We start from the raw sequence: 19,782 nt of genomic DNA, 5'->3' as shown, positions 1-19,782 counted from the left end.
CTTTTCTCCCCAGCAGCCTAAACAGCACCTTCTGGCACTCTGAACATCCCAGGGAGGAAGAAGGTTCCAGAGCTCAGTTCTAGATGGTGTCTCTGCCTCTAATGAAGTGTGGTGCGCACAATAAACTCTAGTCATCTAGTTCCGGTGTGTAATGAGAGCAGTAGCAGCAGCCTGGACCATGTGGGATCCTCTGGGGTCCCTCTGACCAACAACTCATGCAGAGGAATCCTATACACATAACCTCTTAACAACCAATGACTTTTGGGGGGAGCATTATTCAAACCATTGTTTCTCAAATTATTTTTTAAAAATTGTATGTGTGTGTGTTTTTTTTTTTAAATTTTAGTTAGCTTATTATGTAGCAGGTTCCAATATGGGTTTTCCATACATCCTTCACCCAAAACAGAAAGGCAAATTGTAGCTTGGATATTTCTCCATTTTAAAAGAAGTGTTTAGGGAGCCAGCACACACCTATCCCAGCTCTCAAAAGGCTGGAGGATTACAAGTTTGTGGACAGCCTGTGTCACAATGGGGTGACCTTGTCTCAAACCAAAACAAAGGGGAAAGGATGTGGACAAGTGTTTGCACATGTTTACATTTTCTGTGGTCTGTAGTCTGTTGGAAAACCCGTGCACAAGATCTGTTCTTTGAGATATTCTTTGGCCCCTTAATTCTCCTGGAACTTTAGACATAAACACCATTGCAGCATTCTGAGCAGCCCGACCCATTCCTAAGCCTGGTATAAGGAGTAAGCATGCTGCTGTCTCTGTTTGTTCCAAACGGAAGTGGACACAGGAGGGCACGTGAGTGTGGGCAGTGAGCCTATCTTCTCCTGCTCCATCTCCCTCAAAAGTGACCACGGAAGACTCTCTCAAAGGGTCAAGTTACAGAACAAACATATCTCATTAACAAAGCAGTCGATTCCCTTTATTTTTAAAATTTTATGTACACATATGAATGATCTGTATAATGTACATTCAATATAGAAAGCTTTATATATTTGATAATGTATAGAACATTTCACAATTACACTAATCTCTTACATAACATCTCAACATCCATTTTTAGTTTTAGTTTTTTTTGCACAAGCTCCTTGTCATTCAGTTTGGTGAAGCCTGTCACCTGCCATACACACCACTGTGCACCGAGCTCTCAGAAAGTTAATGATTGAGGACCTGGTCACAGGTGGAGGGACAGAAAGCTAATGTCTGCCGACGAGAGGAAGACGGCCATGGAGATCGGGTGCAGGAGAGGGAGGTGCCCTTTTCGGGGATAAGATTTAGCCCAATGTTTGTAGACTGCAGCTTAATCCCACAGTCACAGTAATTAAAAAAAAACATTATAAAAACTAGGAAGAAAGTTTTGTCTTTTTGATTCACAGTCTTGTAAACAGATATAAAGGAAAAAAATGTGCTTACATACATCAAGAAAAAGAAATTCTTGTGTACCCATGGGGGCTGACCCACAAGTGCTTTCTCAGAACGTGATACATCAGATCATGGACTCTTCTCCTAAATAAAAATATATTTATAGAAAAAGGAATAACACTGTCATGAAACCAGGAGAAAGGCAGCAGGAGTCTGCTTAAACGTGGTGGCTGGAGGAATGTAGACACAGCACTGGCCTTTCAGCATGTCTTGTCTCTGAGTGTTTCAAGTTTGAAAGCCAAGGTCTCCTGCCTCAGGGTCTACAGGAGGTGGCAGGTTAGACATGGCTGATGAGGATGTACCTGCAGTAAGGTAGCCAGCAACTCCAGGTCCTGCAATAGAGAAAGGAAAGCAGGCACTTTCTACATCAGTCAGGTGGAGACAGGGTCCAGTGCTCAGCACAGACCACTGGGAAGCTCTGACAATTATCCTATGTGTAACTGTCAGCAGCAGCAACACAGCACCTATGTTCATGGCTTGTTTTTACTATATGACACAATTAAAAATAATTTCAAAATTCATGCAGCAACACTGGTGTAGAAACAGGGAGTTTTCCCTCTTTTCACATCTGGAAAATTTAATCTTACAAAAGAAAAAAACAAAACAAAATCCAGGGCACTTAAAGAGCTGCTACATGGAAACCATGGGAACAGATAAAAGACACTCCCCGCCCGGCCAGCCCATCTCAGTGACACGGCTTCTCAAACAAGTTACCCTGCTTTCACTTGGTGCAAACAAAGAAAGAAAGGCCATTTAAAAAGCACCACTCAGTGAACACAGCTCACTAAGGTCTTCGGAGAGGAAGGCTCTGGATATCCACCTCAGAGGTCTAAAGAAATCTCCAGGAGGCATTAGCATTTTCATTGCAGCCTCCATGTGTTCTGTGACCGAAAGTCTCTACACATGAGAAGGTGGCACTCAGAAGCTTGTCAGCAGTTCTAGGAGCACACAGACGGCTTTGGCCTCTGCAGCTGACTTTGAGCACCACACAACAAACAGGCGCTTCCAAGAGAAACTGGGTTAGCCCTGCACAGGGGCAGTGCTTTGCTGAGTCAGAGAACATGGCAGATGCGTACACTGGAGGGTTAGCACGGGAAAGGCAGTGCGAGCAGCATGCATTGAGCAAAAGGTTTCTCTACCTGCTTCAGAGAGCTACACAGAAGTTAGCAAGCTGCCTGGCAGAGCAGTTCTAAAGCCCACTCCTGAGGTGAAGGGGGCTGCTGCCAGTTAGAAGGGAAGGAGAGACACCTGGGGGGAGAAAAGAAATGTAAGCAGCAAGGGAGTCATGAGGAAGTGCACACAGCAGAGCAACTGATGGAGGCTAAGGCAACAGGACTGATGCAGGACAGAGGCTGTAACTCCCTTCTGTCTCAGTTCTCAGCTTCTGAGCACCTTGACTGTGGGTGGGAAATGGCTGTCACACGCTGCAAGAGCTGACAAGGCCGCTGGGACTGAAGCTAACCAGAGTGCCTGGGCACTCAGAACCATGTAATTTCAAAAAATATTTTCCTTCTTTAGGTCAGTGCAGCTCAGAGCCAAAGCACCACACTGTTCTCAACTTCAGGAAGAAGCACCATTACTGCAGGCAGGCCCAGATGAGCTGAACACAAGCACTACCAAAGGGTGTGGTTCCCAAACAATTCACACCCTGGGCTATGGTGATTAGAATTATCACTTCACAGATGAGCCTCTGAACCTGTCTGTGGGGGATTGTCTCAATTATGTTAATTGAGGCAGAAGGCCTGTCCACTGTGGGCAACACCATTCCCTACACAGGGAATCTGGAAATATATAAAATGGAGAAAGGGAGCTGAGGACTAGCATATGCACATTCATCTCCTGTTGACTGTGGATGTGGTGTGACCAGCTGCTTCAGGCTTCTGAAGCCTTTGACTTACCCACCATGATGGGCTGTGCCATGAACAGCTTTCTCCTTTAAGTTGCTTTTGTCAGGGTATTCTATCATGGTGCTAGGAAGACAAACTAAGACATGGGCGCAATTGATCCTTATCAAGTAGGAGGTTATGGTACCAAACCCTGACTGCTACATATGAAAACAGGCGACACTGAAGTCACTGGGGAATCCTGAGCAAACTCACAAGGGTGATGGGAAACCAACATTAAGTGATAGTTGTTGATCACCACAGGCACACAAGCAAAAACTTCACAGTTGCATACCACTGCTTCATTAAGTTAACCATCTTGCAAAACAATGCAGAGACATGAAGGGCATTCTGAACTGAAGAACATTCCAGAACTTCTAGACCAAAATCAAAGTTGTGAAATGATGAGCCTATAAAGAAAGCCTAATTCTACTCCCATCCTTTGTCCCCCGGGCAAAGTCAACTGAGTTGCAGCAAGTCTGAGATGCTCTCTGCTTTGTGCCCCTGGGTTCTGCTAAGACGTGTCAGGCTTCCTTGGGCTGAGAAGAGCAGCTTGCATCTCAGAACCAGACATAGCAGTTGGAGATGTATCTCCAGGGATAAGGGGGGAAAGAGCAGAGGTTCCAGGGTGCACGGGGAACACTGTCCAAGAGCCAGGCAGGCTTTAGGATAAGGCAGAACTGAATGAAGGAGCCCACAAAATGGACATACTTGTCATGTAAAGTTCTTATCCTGGTCACAGCTCCTAACAGCACCAATACCTGCCTCTTCCCACTGCTACAATCTTCCACCACTGATTTTCCACCGTGAAATTTAATATAAGAGGGCCCTGAGCCGGCTGGCACCTAGCAGTTCTTCAATCTACCAGGTGGATAAGTAACCGAGGCTCTGGATGACACACTACAGGGTATCTACCTCACAGGGAACTCCAGCATAGTACTCTTAAAGAAATAGGTATCACAGAATAAAAACAGTATGCCAGGAGAGAACCTGTGGAACAGGTGGTCCGCCGTAATTATCACCCCTAAATAATCCTCCTCAGGATTTTACATCTTGATCTTTAGCACATGACCAACTGGTATTTGCTCAGTAGCCAGGGAGAAGAAAATCTACCTTTATTTGTAGCGTAACACAATACTCTCTCCTCAGAAAACTTTTATTTCCTGGTCTCTTAAACATTATCCACATAATCGCCAAACACACTCACATACATATCCTCAGCACCCTAGTTCACTAGTGAACTAGAGAAGAGCTGGGTACAGTCTGTAGCATATGAAGTTGGGTTTTAACTAAATTCTGATTAAACATAACATACACCAAAAAGCACTTGGTAGCCCTGGTGATGAGGAAGCGTCCCTCAACTGCAGTCTCAGAAGCGGAACCCTTGACGCAGAGGTAGTCCTTTCAAAGCAGTAAATTACTGGGAAATCTTAAGTAACTAGCATCTCAAAAGAGAACGTTCCAGTCTGATGAGGTGCCAGGAACGGAACAGATTTAAAGCATGGCCCACAGCCAAGCCTGTCCAGTATGAACCTGCTTGCAGGCTTCAGCACCACACACAAGTTCCAGCACTTTCTAGGGGTGAGGGTGGGGTTACAGCATTGCTACTCGGCTGTGCTGTTCAGACATCTGTCAATTCCAGCCCCTGCCGCATATCACTGCTGCTCGCTCATTCTGGGACTTGGGTGCCTTACTTCCTGCACTCCGCTCCCCAATCCCAGTATGATGTTAGGTCCAGGTCTCCAAGGAGAAAATTCAGTTCTAATCATAGCCCTGGCTAAAGCAGCAGGGACACCTGGAGCTTTTACTTGAAGGTGATGAAGGGCAGCCACAGGGAACAGGACTCAGCCCCATGCCTGTAACAACTTCACTCGTGGCTGAGAAAGCCAGACCCTATTCCCCAATTGTTCCATATCTACACTGAAAGTGCTGTCATGAAAATGTGGACTGTCAGAAACACTCTGAGGAGGCTTTTGGTCAGCACACATACACTCCTCCTTAGATATACGGTTTTACACGAGAGACCAACACCACACTCTGGCTACCTCTCCATAGAAAACAAGCAGGACACCACCCATGGGATCCACAGCACAGCCCAGGTGCTCACTCCAGAATATGAGGAGCGACTGATAGCAAAGTGGTCACAAGAAGGGCAAACAGTAGTGTCATGGCAATGTTGGACATCGAAAGAGATGAGCCATTTTCCAAATGCTGTGGATTTGAAAATCTGAGACCCAAGTCTTTACTGTCTGGGAAATCCTGGCTGTTAGTATTTTTTTCTTTATTATCTCTATCAGTTCTGGCCAATATCTACTTATACGCTATCATTTCAGGCAGGTGGCAAGAGTTCCCTCCTATTCATACGGCCAGACTAACTGAAAATTCTTCTAAGAGACGGTATTCTTGGCCTTTAGTACAGCAACCCAACGCTGTTTCTTCTCAGATCAAAGCCAGCTCTGAGCAGGATGGTTCTTAATTACCAGGCAGCTTGTGTGCCAAATGAACATGCCCTGATTATCAGCCCTCAGCAGCCTTCCTTGTACCAGCACTGACATACTTTCCTTATGGAAAGATACTTAGCAAAAAAAGAACTGCCAACTTTTAAGAAAAAAATTCTATACACAATACTCGGAGGCCTCACTGATTAGACAGTAAAGACACGAGGCTATCAGATTTCTGATAGACATTCTTTCCACGCATTCAAGTTGAACACGTGAGCACAGGCCCACTGCACAGCTAACCTACAGTGCTTCTCACTCACTGGGTCAAAGCTAAGCGAGTGCAGGTTTCTGTCATGAACACCCAACACCAGACGCTAGGTGCAGTAGGAATGCTATTTTAAGTCGCTCAGGGTAGAAAGAGGGCCTGTGGCTTCTGCCAGGTATCTTAGGGACTGACTTACCAGTGAGGTATCCTGCTGTTTGAGAGTCAGAAATGAACAAGTCATGTTTCTGGTCTTTGAAGGCACTCCAGACTGAAGATCGTGAGAGGATTTCATTCACCTGGGGAAGTAAAGCAACCTCTACTTAGCGTGATTATGTCAGGGACTAGTCATGCAAAGACTGAACCAAGCAGGAAAACAAACTTCCAAGGCCAGAAGGTACTGGGAGAGGACCAGGAACTGGTGTCCATCGCACACCGATTCCCAGGCACTGTCCCGGGCACATCTCACTGCACCAGGAGGGTTGGGGAGAAGATGGTGACAACTGGAGTTACAACTTTAAATCTTCCTTTCAAAGGATGGGTTTGTGAGGAGATCATGAAGATTGCACATGAGAAAATAAGCGAACAGACAAAACATCAAGAGTATCAAATATAAAATGGGCACTCTATGAAATACATATGACAGAATTGTGTGTGTGTGTGTGTGTGTGTGTGTGTGTGTGTGTGTGTGTACTAGACTGAGAAAGAAGATGAAAGTGTGTAGAAAATATTACTGTAGAGGCCATCAGAGTTTAGATTACGTAATGACTGAGCACCTTGTTGGTACAGACCTGGGGACACAATTAAGAGTCTCTGAGTGAGATGGAAAGCTCACAGTCGAGCATGTGCAGAGCTCAGTCATCAGGGCAGGAAGCAGTAGTGAATGGTGAGCTGAGCAGGGGAGGGAAGATTCTGGCTGTAGAAGGTGGGGTCGGGGACACGTGGCTAATTTCATCCCTAGAAACACCAATGCAGGCCAAGGGGAAGTCAAGTGACACACAGGGAGCCTCTGCTTGCTGTTCAGAATGCCCAGAGGCACATCAGTTAGTGACTAAAGCAAGATATGTGGCCTGTCTTTAGTGTCATTTTAAATGGTTCAAACACTAAAGAAAGCCAGTGGTGTTAAAGATGTTTCTTTTCTCAAGACACAGAAGCCTAATTTCATTAACAGAAAGTTTAGTAAAATAAGTCGAAGCACAAAAGAACATGTGTACACAGATATGACCCAGACCTCCACCTGGATGAATGGGCAAACCAACTGTAGCAATTATACACACAATGAGAAATTTAAACAAAGAAACGAAACATTTTAAGACATCCCACAGCATGGACGGGGTAACACGTGTGCTTGGGAGCTAGGCAAAGTGGTATTATCACAGTGTTGATAGGAGGGAAAGGCCAAGTAGTTGTTCACTACAGCTGACTTCATGTGATATGTGGTGGTGACCACTAGAAAACATTACTGTGTTTTACTGAAGCATAAGGTGACTGGGTGTACAAGATGACCCCCAACTTTTCCAGTTAAAATAGTGTGGAATATACTTGCCGTATAAGACTACCCCTCTTCCAACACACACTCGGGCATGCGTCTATTTGTAGGCAGGGCAAAGACAGCCAGGCACTTTATTAAATGTTGGCAGACAGCCAGGGCCAGCCTACATTGCCCCTTTAACGTTTGTTCCATACTCAGCTCCACACTCAACCCAAAGACACACAGCCCTCCGAGTCGAATGGGTGGGTTCTGCAGGAGAGCCAACCCATGCTCACGTTCTCCTCCTCCCAAGGTACAGGGAGATGTGTGCATCTTGCTCCTCTCTGCCTCATACTTCTCACACAGAGCGGGAAATTGGCTGCAGCACTGCCCACTATATGCACCAGACATATGAAGCAAAGGGAAGCAAACTGCAGGTAAGTACCCACTGTATAAGACGACCCCTGACTTTGGCATGGATTTTTCGGGGTTAAGAAGTCATCTTATATGCCGGAAAATAAGGTACTTCTGATGACCTTAGGAACTGAGACAACACTTAGTAGCAAAATTACACTTATCCCTAAGACCATTGGAAATACATGTTTTCTGGTGGCTGACTCCAAGGTTGAGAACTGCTCATCTAGAACAAGCTGGGCACGGCTATGGGTGGGCTGTCTAAATTGCCTTCATTGAGGAGGAAGATCTGCTCTGAACAAGAGGATCCCAGGTCTTCGGAAATGGCTTGCAGGAGAAATCTGGAAGCATTTGGAAGTTTGGATTAGAAAACCCTTACCCACTGAAAGGAAAACATAATGGGATGCTAAAGAAGTTGGCACCTGTCATTCATTGTCCAGTAGCTGGTGGTGGCCTGGTTTCCTAGTCCAGCAGGCCAGTCCAGGCTCTGTTTTGGGAGACCTCAAGATCAAAGGTCCCGTTTCTTGCTCAGAGGCAGCTTAGAGTGCTCAGGGTGAGGCCTATACATTAAGTGAGGATCCCTAGGGAGGTGGAAATGAGTTTTCCACTGGGTATTACAGTTAGCTCTTTTAAAATGAGATTGCTGGTGTCAGACGGCAATGAAAACTAAGGAGTTCCAAAAGCCTGTGATGGTACCAAGTGTTACAGCCTTTTGTTATGCTGCCATGCTAAGTACCAAAGAGGATGCGGGTGGACACCTGAAACCGGTCAGAAGGCAGGTCCAGTGAGACGCAGGCGCAGCACTGAGCTCACTGTGACGAGTGGGTTTCCCTGGCTGACAAGGCAGTTCTGCCATCACTGCCCCAGGGGCGTCTAGTGGCGATTCTCCCCCAGAATGAATGATGAGGCTCAGATGATGAGTCATCGTGGAGGAATGGAGTCAGAGAGCAAGCCAGCCTACCTTAATTCATGAATCAGGGATTTAATTTTATTTTTTTTCGAGACAGGGTTTCTCTGTGTAGCCTTGGCTGTCCTGGACTAGCTCTGTAGACCAGGCGGTCCTTGAACTCACAGCAATCTGTCTGCCTCTGCCTCCCAAGTGCTGGGATTAAAGGCGTGTGGCACCATGCTGGGCTGAATCAGGGATTTATAAACTTTGGGCAGTGGTGAGAAGTCTGAGTGTGAATGTGTCTGATTCACTAGGTCTACAAGTGCCACGGACACTTAATCTCCATGTATCAAAACAGCCCTGTCATAAGAAGGAAAAGCAGGACTTCATTATCCTATGGATGGGGAGAATCGTCAGGTACAGTTAAAGATCCCTAGTTGAAAGCCAAGACTCGAAGACATCTTATTAGCATAGGGTGGGTATCTCCAGGAAGCTTAGGTGCTTAGGTGCTTGCTGAACAGAACACGTTTCTTATCAGGAAGGAGTCAGGCTTGTAATCTTCTCTGAGGGCTACGTGATACTCCTTAGGGAATCTAGGGTCCCTCAGAGTAGGCAAAGAGGGGACCCTCTCTGAGAAAGGGAGTCCGCTGTGTTTATACCAAGCTCAGGGGCTATCTGGAAACGCCAGACCTCGACCTTAAAATGCAGGGTTTTACAAGCACCACTGAAATGAAGTTTTCCACACTGCACTAGGACAACAGAAAACATGTCCTTGGCAAAACCGCACCATTCACGGGTTTAGCTTGTGAAGCTCCAGATTCATTTATAGAAAGAAAGTCTACACTGATGGGGTTTCCTGTTCCTCAAAAACAATTGCCTGGAAGTGTTTCCTCAGAATCAACACACAGAAGCTGATGTAGCTGGGTTTTCCTGGGGGTGAGGCCCTCCTGAGCTGGTGGTGGAAACAGGCAACATTATCTATGTAGTACTGGTTTTGAACACATGAAAAAAACACGATTTAAGGTTGTAAGAGCTTGAAAGGCCAGAAAAGGTCCCCACAGAGTCCCTGGGAAGCCACTGCATGAGGCGGTGAGAGCAGAGCCTACGGTGCAGTGCAGCCCTGGATCCATGAGAAAGAAAGCTGCAGGCTCAGAGGGGCGGGACTAAGCAAGCTGTTTGGAGCCCAACGCATCAAATTACAAGCTCCAAGGCTGCAACAGAGCTAGGCTTTAGTGGTCACTATGCTGGAATTTCATCTTACCTTCCTCTGATCATTCCTTGCTAAGCCTGACTGCTCTCTTTTGTGTCATTATATGCATGTAACTTGGTTTTACGTTTATAGAAACACACAGGTAAGGCACTCTTAAAGTGTGGAAACTGCTGCTGACCATGGGGCCTTAAAGAGTGGACTGTGTGTTTCACGTAATAACATGGTCACAAGTCTCTGAGGACAAGCAGTGGAAGACTATGGCTTACAAATGACGTATTTGCATGGCAAGCTGACAAGGGGCAGAGCTGTGATGGTCAGTTCTGTCAACTTGACGGAATCCTGAATCACCTGGGGATGGGCTACGGGGTGTGCCTAGACAACTGTAGGTAAACACTCCCCAGTGGGACCCTGCACTAAGTGGAAAAGCTACTGAGCATCAGCAGGTACTTCTCACTCTCTGTTCCTGACTGTGCATGCAATGTGCACAGCTGCTTCAAGCTCCTGTTGCCCTGATGAGGCACCTGGGTCTGTGAGGCAGAGTAAGCCCTTCTCCCTAAACTTGCCAGAGTAGCTCATCAAAGCAACAGGAGAAGGCCCTGACACACTACAGACTTTACTTCAGCACAGAGCACATTAGAAAATGAAGTCTTCAGATGCAATAGTAACAGAGGGGCTGGAGGGACGGTCAGTGCGGTAACGTGAGCTCTGCTAACCAGATAACTGGATTCAATCTTCAGGACCTACACAGTGTAAGGAAAGAACAGACTCCAGCAAATTGTCCTCTGACCTCCACAAGTGAGGTCTGGCATGTTTGTACTTGTACAAGCATGTGCTCGTGTACGTACATGTGTACACACACACACACACACACACACACACACACACACACACACACACACACACACCTTAAAATGAAATAAAAGTAAAGATGAAAAGTAAAGGCCGGGCATGGTGGCACATGCCTTTAATCTCAGCACTCAGGGAGGCAGAGGCAGGAGGATCGCTGTGAGTTCAAGGCCAGCCTGTTCTACAAAGCAAGTATAGGACAGCTAAGGCTACACAGAGAGACCCTGTCTTGAAAAACAAACAAACAAAAAGATGAAAAGTAAGCCCTTAGGAGGCCTGAAATCAGTGTATGTGTAGCTGAAATATATTAGCACACAGCTATTCTGAAAAGGGAAAAGAAACTAACACTTTAACAGGGACTAATAAAAGAGATTTAAAATGATGTTTAGATCTTTTAAATGGCACCTGATTCTATACTAAGTGTTTCAAATTCTTCCATTCTAAGGTTTTATATGGTTTTCTTCTTGAAATACAAAACATACTGTCACTATGCAGAAAAAGAATCCCCTCACATGCCCATTAAGCACAAGCTTGTGTTTTCCTGCAGCTGTGAAGCAGTTATGCAAAACTAACACTGGCCACACCCATAAGTGGACTCACACACAGATTCCTAGATTTCCCACAGCCAAGGCCCTGACTTTGAACATACTTCTTAGTCAGGAGCATGAGGTGCCTCTTGTGGACTCACCTGTTCTCCATACTGCAGACTTCGAGTCATTGCCTTGAGAGCTTTAACAATCTGGGCCTTAGTGGCAGCAGGACTGTCGAGGTTTTCAAGGCCTATGCCTTCAAGCAGCTTTAAGAGGTACGGGACCAACTCTGCTTTCAGAGCCTGGAACAGACAGCGTTTGTGTGAGCACAATGAACACAGTGTGCATCAGCTACTGAAGAGGTGCTTTCACCACAGGATCGTATCGACACAACAGCAACCTGTTCTCAGCATCCAATGCAGGCGCAGATTTTTATTTTAGTATCAAATGGAAGCAGCATTCTTATATAAAGTGATTTTGATTCAGTTCTACCAACTGCTTTAAATGCTATGCTTCAAGTATGTAATCTTCGAAACACAGAATGAAGGCACAATTATTATTTCAGACAAGGAAACCTGGAGCTGGGAGGGACAGAACCCCAGCTTTGAGGTGCTATATTAGGGCTGCCCGTGCTATAATGTCACTCCTAAGAGCCAACAGCCTCTGAGCGACTTTACTCTTTTCTGTCTTCCTACAGCACTCTCTGTGCAGTCATCATTTACTTACCAGCCTGTTAAGAGCTAAACAGCAACATGGTTTTCACGGAACTCAGAGAGGTGGAAGTAACTGAGGCATGCTCACTCTTTCCTCCCGACAATCCGCTGAAATGAACCTGACTGACATTAGCATCACCTTAGGTGGGAAGTGTGGGCAGAGTGCAGTCAGCTGCCAGGCCTGGGGCGCGGGCCTCCACAGCCCACCAGCTTGCACCAGTCACCTGAGGCCTATGCTCACTCAGTGCCTGTGCCTGTTACAGAGGTGGAGGCCTGGGCTGGGAAGAAGTCAGGGAGGTGGAGGCCTGGGTATAGACGCAGGGCTTTCAGGGTAAGGACAGCAGATGTCACTTTGTTATCTGGCAGAGTTTGCCATCAAAGGCTGAGGACGAAAGGTGACTGAGAAGTTTATTACTTTCATATTTTTTATGGGATACAAAGCGATGTGTTGGTGTACAATGTGGAATCAGTATGTCAAGCTAATTAGTAAAATTATGGCTTCAAGTTCTCTTTTATGGTAAGGACATTTAACTTCATTCTTAGCAGTTTTGGCAGTATGTGGCACACCATCAGCTGGAGTCACCACAGTGCAAGTGACCCACAAACCGAAGCTTTCTACCTGTGACGGACACCACTCCATTTCCTGCCCTGGCCTCTCTAACTAAGCACATTCTCTGCTCTCAGGAGCACGGTGGCTGCACGGGGAGGCTCTGGGGCATTTGAACCCAGAATACGAAAGCTCGCTTTTGCCTGAGTTTACATTACTTGTTCCCTTCAACTTCTCTGTACACTGATACCCACTAAGTCTGATTTCTACTAGGGGAGGGGTCTCATTGAAAACAATGAAGAATTTCAACATGATTCTAAAGAAACAAGGAACGAACGAACAGAGCTCAAAGAGAATAAAGTGATTTTTACAAAGAAGCTAAGAATGAATGCAGGAAAAGAAAAAAAGAAGTTTGTGACACTTTAACCTTTCTGTGTGAACAAAATGGAAGCAGGCGTTCACAAAGCCCTTAGCCCTCACGCAGAGAACATCTGGGTGTCATGCCTGCTTTCTTGAAATAGTGCTCACAGAGAGTCACCTACCTGTGCTACTAACTCACTCTGCTCCTTCTGGAACATTCGATTAATTGCTTCACAGGCCAGACCAACAGTATCTGCTCGCTTTTTCATTCCATTCATCAGTGGGCCAATGGTCTCCAAAGATGCCATGGCTTGAACACACAGCTAAGAGCGGGAGACAAGGATACTTGTAGAGTATTATACCCAGCAAGTTTAAGTTCTAAGGAACAAAATGCAGTTTGGAACCCACTTTGCTGTTTAAGAGGGAATTAAGTCCCAACTCTACCAACCATCTCACTGAAAATGACATCAAAAGGCCCCGTGCAATGAGGTCTATCTCTAAAGGGCTATCCAGAGGGGACACACAGACTTTGGAGTGGACTCATCAATACCTCATTGTCAGACAGGACGTGAATAACCCGAATCGCACTCTTAGGAATGGCATTGTTTCTGTGATTCATCGCCTGGATAACTTTGGGAAGGTGGCCCAGTGGTGGGACTTGATCTGCCAACTGAGGCTGTGCGCTGAAGAGACAGACTGTAGCCATCGTCAGGGTCTCCAGAGTCTCTCCCTGGGAAGAACAAATGAGACACCAGACCAAATAAACACAAAGCACCAAAAACCTTTTTAGAGAGTCTTAATACATTGGTTGCTCAAAACTAGGGATTCAAAACTTCTAAGTGCTGACACCTGAAATACAAGTCACACGTCCTAAGAGATCAGCCAACGTTTTCTCTGATAAAAGACACAAACCTACGGACCTAAGAATGCACCACTGCATTCTAAGTAGACCTCACCAGCCAGGTGTACTGTGATTTTGTGGCAGAGGTTAAAAAAAAAAATCACTCCTAAATGGCTATGTGTGAACATAAGACAGAGTTACAACCATGCTCCTGAGAGACAGCAGCAAGACTCTAAGAGGATGCAGCAGCGGCTGGTGTTCTACACGTAAGTCCCAACAAGCCCTTTCTGAAATGCTTCAGTCCACAAGTATTTCAGACCCTCGAATATTTACACAGACATCACTAGCTGGCTCTAGAGATCACTGTGAGGTGTATAGTAGAGATATACACCTCATACCACACACACCACACACACCACACACACACACACACACACACACACACACAATTCTGAAAAGAACACAGAATAGGCCCTAAAAAGAGAGGTGACATATGAGGACACTCTTATGTGTGTTTCCTAATTCAGCTTTTGAGGATTTCCACCCTCTCCTCTGTCATTCTGAGACTGGGGACTGAGCCCAGGGCCTCCCAAATACTAAGTGTTTTAGAACCAAGCTACATTTCTGGTGCTGAGGATTTTATGCAACAAGAAACCATGTGACAGAACCTATTAGCCCCAAAGAAGCACAGCTATGGAGAGGGACACTAGTAAATATGTGGCACACTAATCCTGTTTTTAGGCCGATTTATTTTATATGCATGAGTCTTGTACCTGCGTGTGTATTTATGTAGCACATGTGTGCAATTCTCGCAGAGGTCAGAAGAGCAGTGAGATCCCCAGGCCCTCTGCAAGACAATGACTTCTAACTGCTGAGTCATAGCCTCAGCCCCACTTACAATTTTATTTTTAATTTTTTTCCCTGTTAAGCTGATAGTTATCCATAACTTCCAAGCCCATAAGTGTGGCAGACATTAAGCCAGGTATGCAAAACACATTAGCTCATTAGAACCTCAGCCTCACGGGCAAATTCTACACATGGCAACTGAGATAGAGTCAAGAAAACACACAGCTAGCACTGGTAGACTAGGGTGGTCCAGACCCATCTAACAAAATAGCCTGGGCTCATAATTTATCCTGCTCTATGGCTAGTATGATTAATTTAGCAATGATTGGTACCGTACTTTTTAATTTAAACATTTGGGTGGTAAGGTTATTAATCCATCAGTATGTCTGACTTGGAAACCAGTCCCAAGGCCATGTCATTGTTCCTGCTTTCCTAGCAGCCTCTGGTGGTGAGGACAGGCATAGCGCCCTCTGGCAGTTTCTGTGGCAAGGTTATTTATGTCTTCCAGACACAAAAAGTACAGGGAAGAACTTTTCAGTTTCAGAGAAAAACTCAGCATTTAATATGTCTCTTCAGTCATGCAGTCATTGGAAACTGGGTAGAAACTTTTTAGAGCATCTACTATTATAAGAAACAGCCCCTTTTTTAGCCATGTCCCCTTGATGGAGAGGCTCGATTTGGGCCATGCCGAAAACAGTGAGGTGGGATAGCAGACTACCAAGAAGAAACCCTAGCATCATATTCAAGGGGAGGAGGTCCCCATCAGTCACAGTCATAGGGAAGGGAGAAGGGAGGGAGGAATGGGAGGATGCACGGGATGGGATAGCAATTGAGATGTAATACGAATGATTTTATTTTTCAATTAAAAAAAAAGTTGGAAAAAAAAAGAAACAGCATTGGCTAAATATCTGCAGCTCTAATTTTGTTTCATAAACAATCATTTCCTGAAGGGTTTCACTACTGAACACACATACACTCAACATGGGCATCTGAACTCAGATGCAGCTGCTATTTTGAGTTTTGTTTTCATGCAGTTCTGGTGATCAGCCTGAGACCCATGCATACACTAGGCACATGCTCTCCCACTGCAGTTGCCTAGCCCTCAGGCTGCTGTCTGAGAGGTCCCCTAGGTCAGTGACAATGAAGGTTTAAGGGAAATGTACTGGAATATTTAACAAACTCTTTAAAGTGTTTTGTTGATAATTGAAGCTTACATGTGGATTGTTCTTCTCCAGGAGCTCAGTTAATTTTTCTAATAGTGCAATAAGAAATTCTCTGGGTTTTCTGAGCACCCAAGCTGGCTGTGCAATAAAGATTCTCAAGAAAACTCCGCCAACAGCAAGCTCACCCTCCGCTTCGCCAAATACCACAGCAAAATCTTCAGGCAACTTTAAAGAGAAGAGAAAGAATCACAAGTAAGCCATCTTAAATTATCTGTGAAGCGAGAAGTATAAGGCCATTAATGAAATCTTCATACAATAAACTAGTGTAAAAATAGCTGTTAGTAACAACACGTGGTGGCGCACGCTTTTAATCCCAGCACTTGGGAGGCAGAGGCACTCGGACTGCTTTGAGTTTGAGGCCAGCCTGGTCTACTAAGCAAGTCTAGGACAGCCAAGGCTACACAGAGAAACCCTGTCTCGAAAACCCAAAAAGAACAGAGTAACAGGCTGACAAACTGACTCAACAGGAACTAAGAACAACAACAACAAGAGCAACAACAAAACAAGTATAAAATAAAAGTGTAGTTTACCTTCCAGTTCACATCAGGGTTGTCCCATTGGTTTTTAAAGTGCCTTGGAGGGGAGAAAGGTAGAAACACTCAACTTTAGTCAAATTAAGCTTCAGAACACGTGTTGGAGAGGGGCAGGCAGAGCAGGACCATGCTCATCCCTGGGCCGCCATCTTTACTTACTCTAGCATCATCTCTCTCACAGTTGTGGACACCTTATCTCTGGAGCTGTCATTCCAGATCAGCTCAGGGTTTTCATGTGTTCCCTCAAATATATGCACAGCAGCCTCAGGATTGTCTCTCATGGCATCCATGAACACACTGGGCAGAAATTTCATTAACGTAATTCGAACCTAGGAGAGGAAGTTCAGAGTTTTAAGAGCCATTGGAAACATCTCAGTATTTCACTTGTTCAGTTTTCTAAGCCAGGGTAGCTGTGCAATCCATGCTAGGGGTTAGACAGAGAAACAGCAAAAGACCTGGAGAGGAAGGAAAGACAAACCTTGATGGATGCAAAGGTTAACCTTAACAAGATGACCTGCCATACCTAGTCATCCAGTTACTTCTCTGCTCCCTACAGTTACGAACCTGCAAACACTCCAGTTGGGTGTGGTCCCTCATGCCTGTCATTCCAGCATTGAGGCTAGGTCAGAGGACTGACAGGAGTTCAAGATAGCTTAGGCTATGAAGGGAATCTCAAGCTAGCTAGCCTGAGCTACAGTGTGAGACACTGTTACAAAACAGGAAGACTGGCAAACCAACCAACCAGCTAACCAACCAACATATGTGTCCAAGGGGAAAAAAAAAATCCAGAATGCATCATGTGAAGTTTCCAGAATGCTCTGAACAGGTTCATATATATGCAATACAACCCTTAGTCCAGCAGCTGAATGAATGTTTCATTTGTAAGCAGTGATTTCAAGATAGAGTCTTTGCAGCGCTGAGAATTTAACCTGACCCCTAATCTGTCGCACAGCCTGACTGAGGACTTAGGCTGAGCAGACTGTACCCTAGGCCTCTAGTGTATGCCGATGCTCTTCAATGCTCCCTCATGCTGGATTTTTAGGCACATAAGGCCATGCACATCTTTTCCTCAGGTGTTGGGGACTCAGGCCTCTTTGCTTGCACAGCAGGCACTCTTACCCCCTGAGCTGTCTCCGCAGCTCTGCCCAGTTCTTCTCTTGGAGAGAGGTAAGCAGCTATCATCCTGCTTACGCTCTCTTGAGCCTTCTGAGTTTCAGCAAGGCTCCCTGACACAGGAGCAACCTCAGCTTCCACAGAAAAGCATTTCCTGTCCTTGCCATTCCAGACAGACATAATACAAATGTCATGAAATAATTACCACAGTAACTGATATTTTGTGCTCACCTTTGGACCTATTAGTTTATCTGCTGTCATTTTGGCAAAAAGTTCTGCTGTCTGGGATCGAACCTGTGGATGTGTTGAGTTGCAGAACATATCCAATAAATAAATCAAAGCTCCTATGAAAGAAAGAAAGAAGCAATGCTTGCATGCAGAGAGTGGCGTCTCTCCTCAGCAGTTTCTATCTACTTCCCACACACTCTCAACCCACTACGTCTTATACTTTCCATCTCTCTCTGTCTGCCTCTGTTTTTCAATACGATCTCATTATTTTGCCCAGTTTGACCCAAAGTCCTTGGCTCAAACAATCCTACCTCAGCCTGTGTAGCTGGGAAACAGGGCCACCACAATGCCTAGCTAGCTATTTAAATTTTTAGAATTCTTTAACACTTCAATGAATTCTATGTCCCCAGCCCCGGTTCAAGGTGAACTTCAGCACACTGGGCTGGATGGATGAGAAAGAGATGTGCACATTACCCTTTGCCATGGCTTCTTTGATTATCTTTGTATTCGATGCCAAAGCATAGAGAGTCTCCAGAACGAGCTGACGGCCTGCAGAGCAAACGACATGTCAAGGGAAGCATCAACCCCTCAGTGTACGTACAGGGCACTGACGTGTGTCAGTCTCTCGGCCAGGTACCTTATAGCGCATCACAGTTCACCTTCATGCTAACCAGCACAAGTACTGCTATAGCTGGGCTATGATGGAACTGAGTCCCAGCTGACCCAGCCCAAGGTCTTACAGCAACTCAGTGGTATAGCTGGTTTTTCCATCGGATCTGCTTCCCTCTGAAGTCCACCCTTATGACCACTATGCTATACTGTCTTCCCACCTCACTGTTTTCGGCATGGCCCAAATCACCACTTCCTAACATCCAGAGGACACCTAAGACTTCTACTTAGTTTTTACTGTCTTAGGGACCGAGGAGGAAGAAAAACTGCAATCCGTGCTGCACTCCTAGGACACAACAGCATCCTAGACACAGCCTGCTCTCCTCAGCCTCTGCTGCAGGGTCTGTGAGTACACTGAACTCATCAGTAGACTTTGCTTTTTCAGCGTCAAATGGGAATGGCAGGCAAGAGGCCAAAGGAATGGAGAGCTGACAATGAGGAGAGAGGCTGACAAACACTGGCTGAGACTAAACGCTAACAACAATGCTCCTCAGACAGTGAGAGTGAGAGCAGGTCGAAATACCTACTGTCAACTACTTTACTTGGAAGAATAAAGTGCAGGCTATACTGTATAAATGAAGCAGCAATAAATTTGCCTTTTATCTTTTTAAGGATTATTTCTATATATTAACATTTTTCTTGCATGGAATAGCATTTGTGCCTGGTACCTAGAGGTCAGAAGAGAATGCTGGATGCCCTGGAACTGGAGTTCTAAGCTGAGAGCTGCCATGTGGGTGCTGGGAACTGAACCCGGGTCCTCTGCAAGAGCAGCCAGTGCTCTAAACAAGCCAAGCCATCTCTCAGCTCCTAAATTTACATTTTGAAACTGGTATTTTTCATGTTTTACTTTACCAACCAGTTTAGTTTTGTATTAAGTCTTAGAAAGCCTGAAAAAGATTATTGACAACAGTAATCTGTAAATGGCCTTTTAAGGTTGCCATTTTATTGTCTGTCTGTCTGTCTTTCTTTCTTTCTTGCTGGCTTAGAATTCACTGAGATCCATTTGCCATTGCCTCTTGAGTGCTGCCATTTTAAAGAGCTATCCCAAGTTTGTTATTTATTCAAAAGAAAACATTATTCAAGAAAAATGCATGTCTAGTCAATTAACTGAATATGAAGACAGGATCAACAATACAAGATAATCGAGGAAGGTCCTACTCTCAAGACTGAAGAGAGGTAGACTTAAGGCCCACACAGCACCCAGTTGACTAGTAATGTATCATATCACGGTATTTGTTTTGTGATTGTAGCTGTATTGAAACTGGCTGGAGCCTCAACGACCTCCCACAGAGCAACCTTAAGGCTAGAACCAGCACAAAGGCTAACTGTCATGGTA

The 19,782-nt window shown here is 45.4% G+C and overlaps 1 protein-coding gene across 2 annotated transcripts in view; it reads right to left on the bottom strand.

Moving 5' to 3' along the window:
* Window positions 1-900: 900 nt before the first annotated feature.
* The window catches only part of DNAJC13 (DnaJ heat shock protein family (Hsp40) member C13), a 103,279-nt gene continuing 84,397 nt past the window's right edge, over window positions 901-19,782 (bottom strand). The window contains exons 47-57 of one of the 2 annotated variants that reach the window (XR_014773444.1): window positions 18,252-18,326; window positions 17,781-17,893; window positions 16,596-16,765; window positions 16,434-16,476; window positions 15,895-16,068; window positions 13,544-13,723; window positions 13,176-13,316; window positions 11,532-11,675; window positions 6,213-6,312; window positions 2,567-2,675; window positions 901-1,759 (exon numbers count right to left, since the gene is read on the bottom strand). Coding sequence is in view for 1 of the 2 variants with exons in the window: in XM_084751883.1 (XP_084608009.1) it covers window positions 1,653-1,759; window positions 6,213-6,312; window positions 11,532-11,675; window positions 13,176-13,316; window positions 13,544-13,723; window positions 15,895-16,068; window positions 16,434-16,476; window positions 16,596-16,765; window positions 17,781-17,893; window positions 18,252-18,326 (1,247 nt within the window). In the remaining variant the exon portion in view is untranslated. The remainder of the gene's footprint in view (window positions 1,760-2,566; window positions 2,676-6,212; window positions 6,313-11,531; window positions 11,676-13,175; window positions 13,317-13,543; window positions 13,724-15,894; window positions 16,069-16,433; window positions 16,477-16,595; window positions 16,766-17,780; window positions 17,894-18,251; window positions 18,327-19,782) is intronic. The other variant, XM_084751883.1, reaches the window with a different exon arrangement.

Source organism: Acomys minous, assembly GCF_964271855.1.
Source record: "Acomys minous genome assembly, chromosome: 13".
NCBI lineage: Eukaryota > Metazoa > Chordata > Mammalia > Rodentia > Muridae > Acomys > Acomys minous.
The sequence above is the reverse complement of the archived record's forward strand: the minus strand, read 5'-3'. Positions and strand labels throughout refer to the sequence as shown.